This window comes from Mustelus asterias, unplaced genomic scaffold (genome assembly GCF_964213995.1).
Source record: "Mustelus asterias unplaced genomic scaffold, sMusAst1.hap1.1 HAP1_SCAFFOLD_3899, whole genome shotgun sequence".
Lineage (NCBI taxonomy): Eukaryota > Metazoa > Chordata > Chondrichthyes > Carcharhiniformes > Triakidae > Mustelus > Mustelus asterias.
Window position 1 is genome coordinate 9271 of NW_027593844.1, and position 13031 is coordinate 22301.

General features: G+C 55.7%; 1 protein-coding gene across 1 annotated transcript; it reads left to right on the top strand.

The window, feature by feature from the left end:
* The first annotated feature begins 288 nt into the window (after positions 1-288).
* On the top strand, positions 289-5975 carry LOC144490838 (uncharacterized). Its single transcript, XM_078208534.1, has 2 exons — positions 289-416; positions 1502-5975. The coding sequence occupies exons 1-2, from the start codon at positions 382-384 to the stop codon at positions 5697-5699; spliced, it is 4233 nt and encodes a 1410-aa protein (XP_078064660.1). The 5' UTR covers positions 289-381; the 3' UTR covers positions 5700-5975.
* Positions 5976-13031: the final 7056 nt, after the last annotated feature.

The following is a 13031-nucleotide window of genomic DNA, read 5'->3' on the forward strand; positions in this document are numbered from 1 at the left end:
TTTAGTTCAGTCGGGGCAGCATGGTCGGTGCAGACTTGGAGGGCCGAAGGGCCTGTTCCTGTGCTGTAATTTTCTTTGTTCTTTGTTCTTTGATGGTGAACAGGCTTTTGGGGGATCAGGAGGTGAGTTACTCACCGCAGGATTCCCAGCCTCTGACCTGCTATATTCTGAGGGTATCAGTAACCAGTAGCGACCAGGGAAGATGTAGTATACTCCAAGGGGAGGGCTATTTCCAATCCTTTCTGTACTGAGGGCTGGGGGAGAGGTGTAGGGGAAGAGGAATCTCTCTGGAGGTTGTGTGTTTTACCCTGATACCTGACTCAGCCTCTCTTATCCATTCCCTCCTGGCCTAACCATCTGTAACTTTTATATCTTTCAGATATGGTTTCTTCCTCTAACCCTGTCTCTGAAGGCAAGTTCAACCTCCCCCTTCTGTTTACCAAATTTCCATCCAGTCCCTTGCATATACATTCTGACTGGTTTTGAAAGGAGTTTCGCCCAGTGGGTGAGCCCAGGCTTTGTGCATCCTTCCACAGAGGACACTGGAACTTAGCCCCCAGCACGTGACTCTGTCCCTGTCAATCAAACTCCCACGACCCTGCACACCTAGTCTAAAATCCCAGCAGAACCTAAATCAACAAAAGGTCCATTAACTCTACAAAGCAACACACACCCCTCCCCCCCCCCGCTAAAATCAGTTATTATCCTGCTCTCCGCCTTCTGCTGCATGTTTTCCCAGATAAATCAACTCTTTTCTCATAAAACACTGACTCTTAAACCACCCTCACCTTAAACATATACCAGAATAGCACCGTCCCCTCGCAATGGGGGGACACAGTGACAGAGTGGGAGCTACTGACTATCGCAGCTGAAATGTTCAGGTGGAGACCACGGGCTATTGTGCAGAATTGGTAGAGTTTGAGGAGACACTTTCTCCACTCCAAACTGTTTGGCTTTGTTTTGCTTTGTGCGTCTGTTGGGATGATTTGATGGGCCATTTTAAAGGGGATTGTCTCCAGCCTGGTGTTCCTGTAATGCAATGTTGGACGTACCTGCTGTGTGGGGAAGGGGGTGGGGGTGGGGGGGGGGGGGGGGGGGGGAGTGGGGTGGGGTGGGGGCAGAAGGACCTGTGTTTGGTCAGTGGTGACAATGCCCTTTCAAAAGGCGAAGGATTATCCAATGAGACACATCCTTTTCACTAAGTTCCATTGCCCGCTCAGTGGCTGCAATGTTGTCTTGTTTTTTTTTTGTCTTCCTTTAGTTTTCTGTTATTTTTAGTTGCCGTCCTGTTCCTCCCTATCTGGTCCCGCAAAGGGCAAGCATTCTGTCAGATTGTTGCATTGCTGTTGTGAAAGTATTGCAAGCCAAGTATCCTTCCCATGCATGGCTGCTGAGATCACTTCTGTTCCCCCCCCCTTCCCGCTGAGTATTGCATGCTGCAAGACTGGTTTGTCTGTTTGATGGTTTTTCTGAATTTCTCTTGCTGTCTGCTCACAGAGAGATCGGCGCATCTCCAAACGCTCCTCTCTGACCAGCCCAGCTGTGTGAGCGTTTCGGGGTCGCTGGGGCCTTTTCCACCTTCCCCTCTCGGCTCTCTGTCCCAGGCCAGCACTGTTACCACCTCTGCTGTTCTCTTGACTCAAGGCCAATCTCCTGCCTTGACCCAGCCATCGAATAAGACCGCCGTATCGGACCTGGCGAAGGAACCTCTGGGAGCTGAGTTCATTCAGGGCTTCGGCAGTGAATCCGAGAACGTGGCAGTGTTGAGAGGCCCTGCCCCTGGAAGCGTCTTTGATGATTACAGTTGGATGAGGCAGCCTGAGCTGATATTTGGGAAGCAGGAAAGTCGACAGGTGCCAGCAGGAGGGGCAACAGAAGTAAGAGGACAGCCTGGGACTGAGAGAGAGCAAGTTCCTGGGGAAGCAGCAAAAAGTGATCCTTCTTCCATTGACTCCTCGCAGGAAGAGGATTCCTTGGAAAGGCTCAGTCCTGACTCTCCTTTTGAACTTCTTACTGAAATGCAAGAGAAGGGAACGTGTGAAGAAGAAACCTTGGAGCCCTTGTTGACTTTGGATGAGCACAGGGTGGATTTGGAAGGGCCAAAGAAGCCTTTTCTCTTCGCTGGAGGCGCTGAAAGAAGCTCATTGGCTGAAATGACATCCAGAACCAAAGCTGAAGGCACTGCTGCTATTGGACAAAAGTCTGATGACTTGAAGACAAGCAGCCTATCTCACAATCGAGCAGACACTCTGGAGGAGGTTCATGACGGACAGAGCAAGACCAAAAGAGGAGATGCCTTCAAGCCAAACATCATTGAAGAAGATGTGAAGTCATCATCCATGCAAGTGGCTTTCAAAAGCTTTGAACCTTCTGTTAGTGGGCCAGTTAACAACTTTTCTAATTCTAATCCTTGGGACCTGTCTGTTGAGCCACGGGATAAAGGGAAACCCATCTGTGATCTTGAAATGAACTTGGCCCAGCATCCTTCAGGCAGGGCGATGGAGCCAGCCAGTACAGCTGGAGCTGCTGAACTGTCCCCTGGAAAGGTTTGCACTGATTTGCCTCCGAAGCCTGCTCCAGACAAGGTTCAGGAGACATCAGTGCGAATGACTGAATCCATCAGAACTCCAGCAGGTGTTGCAGAGGAGCATCCGATTGATCTGGCAGACACGAGCAGTCCATTCTTAGCAGAGATCTCACCCAGAAGCCGGACAGATGACTCCTGGTACCTGGAAGAGGAGACAAAGATTTTTACTGCTCCAAAATCTTCCCAATCACGTGAAGAATCTGCTCCAAGCCAGGGGAGCTTGCAAACTCAAGCAGGGGGAGTTCTTGCTCGTGTCCTCCCTGAAGCACTGGAGACCATGGAGGTGGATAGTTCTGGGGAATCGGATGATACAGTTATTGAGGATCTGAAGCCAGGTCCAGTACGTGGCTCTGCAGGACAGAGAGACAAGAATGAAAAGGAGGTGGTCTCTGACTCGAGTGGTCTTGAGAAACTTGTCTTGGTCCCAGTAATAAACGTTACGGAGACCCTGGCGCCCAGCGAGGGACAGGGTGTGTCTGTAAGGCAACCACCCAGAGCTGCTGAAGGGAAGGGAAAACAGCCGGAAGTTTCACCTGAACTGGCTCACACCAGGGAGGAGCACGGCGATCAGACAAAGGTGACTGTTGGAGAAATGGCATCTTCAGGTTCAGAAATGTCCCCTTCCCCTTCTCCCCCTGCCTCTGACCAGCTCCCGTTTGATCAGCAAAAACCTACAGTGGAAGAAATGGACAGACGTGGGCCAGAATGTAGCTCCGAGAGCTCAGCAGCCTCGTCCCCCGTGGGCCATCCTGACCTGCCTCCAGCTGCTCCCTCTGCCACTCCATGTTTAATGGACACTCGAGCTCTGGCTGACCGTGTCGATACGGAGGACCTTTCCATGAATGAAGGTTCTTCCCCTCTGCAGGAGATGATCCGTCGCTCGACAGTGCAGAGGGAGCACATTCTGGGGGAAGTGAAGGCCGTGGCTCCACAAGCAGTTCAAACCCACTCGGTCATCGTCCGGTCCACACCCGTACTCGTCAAAACTCCAGCCCTTATTGTCAAGTCAACGCCTGGGGTGACACAGCCCTTCAAGGACCCGGCAGGGGTGACTGACCCCCTAAAGACCCCGGCGGGGGTGACTGACCCTCTGAAGACCCCGGCGGGGGTGACTGACCCTCTGAAGACCCCGGCGGGAGTGACTGACCCTCTGAAGACCCCGGCGGGAGTGACTGACCCTCTGAAGACCCCAGCGGGGGTGACGGACCCTCTGAAGACCCCGGCGGGGGTGACTGACCCTCTGAAGACCCCGGCGGGAGTGACTGACCCTCTGAAGACCCCGGCGGGGGTGACGGACCCTCTGAAGTCCCCGGCGGGGGTGACTGACCCTCTGAAGACCCCGGCGGGAGTGACTGACCCTCTGAAGACCCCGGCGGGGGTGACTGACCCTCTGAAGACCCCGGCGGGGGTGACAGACCCTCTGAAGACCCCGGCGGGGGTGACTGACCCTCTGAAGACCCCGGCGGGGGTGACTGACCCTCTGAAGACCCCGGCGGGGGTGACGGAGCCTCTGAAGACCCCGGCGGGGGTGACGGAGCCTCTGAAGACCCCAGCGGGGGTGACGGACCCTCTGAAGACCCCGCCGGGGGTGACGGAGCCTCTGAAGACCCCGGCGGGGATGACGGAGCCTCTGAAGACCCCGGCGGGGGTGACGGAGCCTCTGAAGACCCCGGCGGGGGTGACGGACCCCCTCAAGACCCCGGTGGGGATGACGGACCCTCTGAAGACTCCGGCCAGGGTGACGGACCCTCTGAAGACCCCAGCGGGGGTGACGGACCCTCTGAAGACTCCGGCCAGGGTGACGGACCCTCTGAAGACCCCAGCGGGGGTGACGGACCCTCTGAAGACTCCGGCCAGGGTGACGGACCCTCTGAAGACCCCAGCGGGGGTGACGGAGCCTCTGAAGACTCCGGCCAGGGTGACGGAGCCTCTGAAGACCCCAGCGGGGGTGACGGAGCCTCTGAAGACTCCGGCCAGGGTGACGGAGCCTCTGAAGACCCCAGCGGGGGTGACGGAGCCTCTGAAGACCCCGGCCAGGGTGACGGACCCCCTGAAGACTCCGGCCAGGGTGACGGAGCCTCTGAAGACCCCAGCGGGGGTGACGGACCCCCTGAAGACTCCGGCGGGGGTGACTGACCCTCTGAAGACCCCGGTGGGGGTGACTGACCCTCTGAAGACCCCGGCGGTGGTGACAGACCCTCTGAAGACCCCAGCGGGGGTGACGGTGCCTTTGAAGACCCCGGCGGGGGTGACTGACCCTCTGAAGACCCCAGTGGTGGTGACAGACCCTCTGAAGACCCCAGCGGTGGTGACAGACCCTCTGAAGACCCCAGCGGGGGTGACGGACCCTCTGAAGACCCCGGCGGGGGTGACGGACCCTCTGAAGACCCCGGCGGGGGTGACGGAGCCTCTGAAGACCCCGGCGGGGGTGACGGAGCCTCTGAAGACCCCGGCGGGGGTGACGGAGCCTCTGAAGACCCCGGCGGGGGTGACGGAGCCTCTGAAGACCCCGGCGGGGGTGACGGACCCTCTGAAGACCCCAGCGGTGATGACAGACCCTCTGAAGACCCCGGCGGGGGTGACGGAGCCTCTGAAGACCCCAGCGGGGGTGACGGAGCCTCTGAAGGCCCCGGCGGGGGTGACGGAGCCTCTGAAGACCCCAGCCAGGGTGACGGACCCCCTGAAGAACCCGGCTGGAGTGACGGAGCCTCTGAAGGCCCCGGCGGGGGTGACGGAGCCCCTGAAGGGCAGCCCCTCTCCAGCGAAAATCCCAGGAGACACAGATGGAGAGAGCTTCATTCCAGCAGCTCAGGCTAGCAGGGTCAAGGAGGATGAGGGCAAACCATCTCCCCAAGCAGAGCTTCCCAAGCCACAGACTGGGATTGAACAGCAGGGAGCTGTCAAAAGGCCTCCACCTCCTCCAGCACATCCCAATGTTGGTGTACCTCCCAGCGTCTCCCAGGAGAAATCAGAGCAGAGACCCCAAGCTCCCTCCGAACCTGTGGATATTGCAGCTGGCAGGGTAGCTGGCGATGGGCTCCGAAATACGGCAGGTAAAAGCTTCCTCTCTGCAAATCTTCTTTTATTAACCTGCATCACCCTCTTGAAGTAGTTTTTAAATCCGAGCCTGGGATAGTCTACATATCGGAGTGATCTACATCGTGGTGTGTGTGTGTGTGTCTGTCCGTCTTCGTCAATCCAGATTAACAGTCCCCAATGTCTACAGTTCAGCTTGATGTTTCATTTTAATCTGTATCCTCCTGTTCAAATCCCTTAATGGCTTCACCCTCCCTATCTCTGTAACCTCCTCCAGCCCCTACACCCCCTCCCTATCTCTGTAACCTCCTCCAGCCCCTACACCCCCTCCCTATCTCTGTAACCTCCTCCAGCCCCCTACACCCCCTCCCTATCTCTGTAACCTCCTCCAGCCCCCTACACCCCCTCCCTATCTCTGTAACCTCCACCAGCCCCTACACCCCCTCCCCATCTCTGTAACCTCCTACACCCCCTCCCTATCTCTGTAACCTCCTCCAGCCCCCTACACCCCCTCCCTATCTCTGAAACCTCCTCCAGCCTCTACACCCCCTCCCTATCTCTGTAACCTCCTACACCCCCTCCCTATCTCTGTAACCTTCTCCGGTCCCTACACCCCCTCCCTATCTCTGTAACCTCCTCCAGCCTCTACACCCCCTCCCTATCTCTGTAACCTCCTCCAGCCCCTACACCCCCTCCCTATCTCTATAACCTCCTCCGGCCCCTACACCCCCTCCCTATCTCTGTAACCTCCTCCAGCCCCTACACCCCCTCCCTATCTCTGTAACCTCCTGCAGTCCCTACACCCCCTCCCTATCTCTGTAACCACCTCCAGCCCCTAGACCCCGTCCCTATCTCTGTAACCTCCTCCAGCCTCTACACCCCCTCCCTATCTCTATAACCTCCTCCGGCCCCTACACCCACTCCCTATCTCTGTAACCTCCTCCAGCCCCTACACCCCCTCCCTATCTCTGTAACCTCCTCCAGCCCCTACACCCCCTCCCTATCTCTGTAACCTCCTCCAGCCCCTACACCCCCTCCCTATCTCTGTAACCTCCTCCAGCCTCTACACCCCCTCCCTATCTCTGTAACCTCCTACACCCCCTCCCTATCGCTGTAACCTCCTCCGGCCCCTACACCCCCTCCCCATCTCTGTAACCTCCTCCAGCCCCTACACCCCCTCCCTATCTCTGTAACCTCCTTCAGCCCCTACACCCCCTCCCTATCTCTGTAACCTCCTCCAGCCCCTACACCCCCTCCCTATCTCTGTAACCTCCTCCAGCCCCTACACCCCCTCCCTATCTCTAATCTCCTTCAGCCCCTACACCCCCTCCCTATCTCTGTAACCTCCTCCAGCCCCTACACCCCCTCCCTATCTCTATAACCTCCTCCGGCCCCTACACCCCTCCCTATCGCTGTAACCTCCTCCGGCCCCTACACCCCCTCCCTATCTCTATAACCTCCTCCGGCCCCTACACCCCCTCCCCATCTCTGTAACCTCCTCCAGCCCCTACACCCCCTCCCTATCTCTGTAACCTCCTCCAACCTCTACACCCTCTCCCTCTCTCTCTAACCTCCTTCAGCCCGTACACCCCCTCCCTATCTCTGTAACCTACCCCAGTCCCTACACCCCCTCCCTATCTCTAATCTCCTTCAGCCCCTACACCCCCTCCCTATCTCTGTAACCTCCTCCAGCTCCTTCCCCCCTCCCTATCTCTGTAACCTCCTCCAGCCCCTACACCCCCTCCCTATCTCTGTAACCTCCTCCAGCCCCCACACCCCCTCCCTATCGCTGTAACCTCCTCCAGCTCCTTCCCCCCTTCCTATCTCTGTAACCTCCTCCAGCCCCTCCCTATCTCTGTAACCTCCTCCAGCCCCTACACCCCCTCCCTATCGCTGTAACCTCCTCCAGCTCCTTCCCCCCTCCCTCCTCCAGCCCCTACACCCCCTCCCTCTCTCTGTAACCTCCTCCAGCCCCCTACACCCCCTCCCTATCTCTGTAACCTCCTCCAGCCCCCTACACCCCCTCCCTATCACTGTAACCTCCTCCAGCCCCTACACCGCCTCCCTATCTCTGTAACCTCCTCCAGCCCCCTACACCTCCTCCCTATCTCTGTAACCTCCTCCAGCCCCCTACACCCCCTCCCTATCTCTGTAACCTCCTCCAGCCCCTACCACCCCCTCCCTTTCGCTGTAACCTCCTCCAGCTCCTTCCCCCCTCCCTATCTCTGTAACCTCCTCCAGCCCCCTACACCCCCTCCATATCTCTGTAACCTCCTCCAGCCCCCTACACCCCCTCCCTATCTCTGTAACCTCCTCCAGCCCCCTACACCGCCTCCCTATCTCTGTAACCTCCTCCAGCCCCCTACACCGCCTCCCAATCTCTGTAACCTCCTCCAGCCCCCTACACCGCCTCCCTATCTCTGTAACCTCCTCCAGCCCCTACACACCCTCCCTATCTCTGTAACCCCCTCCACCCCCCTACACCCCCTCCCTATCTCTGTAACCTCCTCCAGCCCCCTACACCACCTCCCTATCTCTGTAACCTCCTCCAGCCCCCTACACCGCCTCCCTATCTCTGTAACCTCCTCCAGCCCCCTACACCCCTCCCTATCTCTGTAACCTCCTCCAGCCCCCTACACCGCCTCCCTATCTCTGTAACCCCCTCCAGCTGCTACAACCCTCTGCGATCTCCGCGCTCCTCCAATTCCGGCCTCTTGAGCATCCCCCGATTCCCATCGCTCCACCATTGGCGGCCGTGCCTTCAGCTGCCGGGGGACCACGAGCTCTGGAATTCCCTCCTTGAATCGCCCCACAACACTCTCTCCTTTAAGAACCTCCTTAAAACCAACCGAGCTTTTGGTCACCTGTCGCTAGTATCTCGGAATGTGCCTCAGTGTTAGGCTTTGTCTGGTTTCTGGCCCAGTGAAGTACTTTGGGACATGTTTTATAAACAACACTGGGTAGTGTAGTGTCCAATTGGACCAACACTTCCTCCTTTAACCCCAGACGCTGGTGTTTGATTGGTGGAGATGGCCCAGACGCTGGTGTTTGATTGGTGGAGATGGCCCAGGTGCTGGTGTTTGATTGGTGGAGATGGCCCAGACGCTGGTGTTTGATTGGTGGAGATGGCCCAGACGCTGGTGTTTGATTGGTGGAGATAGCCCAGACGCTGGTGTTTGATTGGTGGAGATGGCCCAGGTGCTGGTGTTTGATTGGTGGAGATGGCCCAGACGCTGGTGTTTGATTGGTGGAGATGGCCCAGGTGCTGGTGTTTGATTGGTGGAGATAGCCCAGGTGCTGGTGTTTGATTGGTGGAGATGGCCCAGGTGCTGGTGTTTGATTGGTGGAGATGGCCCAGATGCTGGTGTTTGATTGGTGGTGATGGCCCAGACGCTGGTGTTTGATTGGTGGAGATGGCCCAGACGCTGGTGTTTGATTGGTGGAGATGGCCCATCCCGTTGACCTCGTTGGTGAGCCGAGGAGGTTTGTATTTTTAGGGATTTATCTGCTCATCCTTCCCTCTGTTGGGCATCAGGAATAAGGAGTTCTCTCCCGCTCTGCCGTCACTCCAGGGAAAAGGGGAAGGAGTGATGCACCTTGACTGGGTTACAGCTGGGTAACTAGTTTGGTTTGCAGTGAGTGGGGAGAATGTGGAGATCACTCCCGTAGCCAGTGCTTGAGGTGAATGGTGTTGCTGTAGTGAAGAGGGAAGCTGGATATAAACACAGGGGAAGAAGGAATGGAAGGATGTGGTGATGGGTGGAGATGAGGGGGTGGAAGGAAACTGCTGTGGAGTTTAGACTCGCAGGGTGGAGCAATGTTTCTCTATCTTGCAGCCTGCGTTGGACTGGGGTGGGCACAGTAAGTAGTCTCACACCAGGTTAAAGTCCAACAGGTTTATTTGGTAGCACGAACTTTCGGAGCGCTGCTTCTTCATAAGGTGAGTGTCTCTCTGTTTCCCCCCCCCCACCACTCACCGCAATTCCGACAAACTATCCAAATCCCACTCCCTGACTCCGTGATGAAGGGGCAGCGCTCCGAAAGCTCGTGCTACCAAATAAACCTGTTGGACTTTAACCTGGCGTTGTGAGGCTTCTCACTGTAATATGTCACAGGCCAAGGGCAGTGGGGAGCTCTCTCTCCCTTCCCACCTTAACTGCAATCAGTCCACGACCCCCCCACACGGTGAGGCTTGCGGGAAGCGAGGCAGAGGTGAGAATCTGGCGAATGAGAGTCCACGAGTTGTTGAGATGGATCTGACCGCGGCCGGAACGTCCCCGTGGTGTCAGGATTGACGAGGGTCAGATACCAGCTTGCTGTCCTTGCTGGGTTTGTTTAGTGTCAGGAATCCATACACTGGACATTCATGCTTCAGCTGTGATACCCTGTCTCTGTGTCCCCCCCCCCCCCACACACACACATAGACCACAACCCCCACACATACAACCCCCACACATACAACCCACACACACACACATTCCCCCCCCCCACACGTAGACCACGTCCCCCACACATACAACCCCCACACATACAACCCACACACACACACATTCCCCCCCCACACGTAGACCACATCCCCCACACATACAACCCCCACACATACAACCCACACACACACACACACACACATTCCCCCCCCCCACACGTAGACCACGTCCCCCACACATACAACCCCCACACATACAACCCACACACACACACATTCCCCCCCCCCACACGTAGACAACGTCCCCCACACATACAACCCCCCCCCCACACACACACATCCCCCACCCCCCCCCCCCCCCCCAATTCCGACGAACTGTCCAAATCTCACTCCCTGACAGCCCCACGTGTTCTCCAGAGAAGTCTGACGTTGTATAGACTGCAGATGTTTTTTTTGTTTAAGTTGTTATGCCACACTCCCCAGGCAGCCTGTAAACCGATTTAATTACCCACTTGAGACACCGTGAATTCCCCCTTCGTAACAGACTCAAACTCTACCTGGCTTTGGGTGACTTCCTGACACAGAGCAGAGTGATTTTTGTCACTCCCGCCCTGGCCAGTTTCATGTTGGGATTGGATACAACACCGATCCTAATGCCTCCCTCTCTCCCATCTACCACAGCTGTCACTGCAACCCGAGATCCTTCCAACGACAAAAACAACCGTGTTTGTAGCGCGTCTTTCCAAACCCTGGGGATGTCCCAGTGAGTTTTGCGATCAGTCAGACACTTTAGAAGGTGCAGTCATTCGTAATGTAGGAAACACCACCCTCTGCTAGCAATCCTCACAAACAGCAACGCACTAACCACCAGGTATTCATTCCAGCGATGTTGATTCAGGAATAAATCTTAACTCCAGAACACTGGGGAGAATTCCCCAACACTTCTTTCAACAATGGTGTGGGACCTCTTGGGTTGCCCTTGAATGACAGCCCCTCTGACGGGTGTAGCACCCCCTCAGCACCGCACTCAATGTGTTAGCCTGAATCGTGGTAATAACTCAGGAAGCCAGACTGGAAAGGAACATAGTTTATTTACAGAAGGCAAAGTAAAACCACTACCATGGTGTATACACACCAATCCCTGCCTACAGTTCAGCAGGCCCAGTCCTGGGCCTGCCTTATAGAAGACTCAGGTAGTGAGTTCTAGCTGGGCAGGCTACTGCCTGCTACCAGGGGAACTCGTACTCACGTGATGATAGGGCCTTCTCCAGCTTTTTGCCTGTGGTCTCATCACCATTGGGTGCTGTGCAGATGTTCCTTACTCTGTTTGTACTCGTGAAGGCCTGAAACACTCTGCTGGTAAACAGGGTCTCATTGTCTGCCACAAAAACCTCGGGTATACCATGCGTACTAAAAGATTAACTGAATTTCTCTACGGAATAATGGGATGGGTCCCGAAATACAATGAGTACATGAATAGAGGGATATGGACCGAGTAGGGGCAGGTTTTTTTAGTTAGGGCATCATGATTGGCGCAGGCTCGGAGGGCCCCGCTCCTGTGCTGCACCTTTCTTTGTTCTTTAGTATTGTAAGAGGCTGGAGAGACCGTCCGTTGCGTGCGTCGATCCATTTTGAATGGGTGTCGATGCGAATTAAAAACCTGGAGCTTATGGGTGGCGCAGTTTCTCCTCAACTGCTGCCTCACGGCACCAGGGACCCAGGTTCGATTCCCAGCTTGGGTCACTGTCTGTGTGGAGTCTGCACATTCTCCCCGTGTCTGCGTGGGTTTCCTCCGGGTGCTCTGGTTTCCTCCCACATTCCAAAGATGTGCAGGTTAGGTGGATTGGCCGTGCTAAATTGTCCCTTAGTGTCCAAAGATGTGTAGGTTAGGGGGATTAATGGGGCCAATACATGGGATGATGGGGATAGGGTCTGTGTGGGAAGATCTGTCGGAAAGTCAGTGCAGACCTGATGGGCCAAATGGTCTCCTTCTGCAATGTAGGGATTCTATGAGAAGTGGCTGTGCAAAGTCTGCATGTACTCTTAGCCAGGGTTGCCCTCACCATTCCCCAGGGTGCATCGAGGCTGCTGCTTCTGGCTTTCCTGGCACGTTTGGCACCACTTGATCAGGTTTTACACAAGAGCTAGGAGCGGGAGTAGGCCATTCGGCCCCTGAAGCCTGCACCGCCATTCAATAAGATCATGGCTGATCTTTTTGTGGACTCAGCTCCACTTACCCGCCCGCTCACCATAACCCTTAATTCCTTTACTGTTCAAAAATCTATCCTTGTCTTAAAAACATTCAATGAGGTAGCCTCAACTGCTTCATTGGGCAGTGAATTCCCACAGATTCACAACAAAGAACAAAGAACAATACAGCACAGGAACAGGCCCTTCGGCCCTCCAAGCCCGCGCCGCTCCCTGGTCCAAACTAGACCATTCTTTTGTATCCCTCCATTCCCACTCCGTTCATGTGGCTATCTCGATAAGTCTTAAACGTTCCCAGCGTGTCCGCCTCCACCACCTTGCCTGGCAGCGCATTCCAGGCCCCCACCACCCTCTGTGTAACATATGTCCGTCTGATATCCGTGTTAAACCTCCCACCCCACCCCCCCTCACCTTGAACCTATGACCCCTTGTGAACGTCACCACCGACCTGGGGAAAAGCTTCCCACCGTTCACCCTATCTATGCCTTTCATAACTTTATACACCTCTATTAGGCCACCCCTCATCCTTTGGGTGAAGAAGTTCCTCCTCGGCTCAGTCCTAAATCTGCTCTCCCTTATTTTGAGGCTATGCCCCCTAGTTCTAGTTTCACCTGCCAGTGGAAACAACTTCCCTGCTTCTATCTTATCTCTTCCCTTCATAATCTTATATGTTTCCATAAGATCCCCCCTCATTCTTCTGAATTCCAATGAGTATAGTCCCGGTCTACTCAGTCTCTCCTCATAAGCCAACCCTCTCACTCTGGAATCAACCTA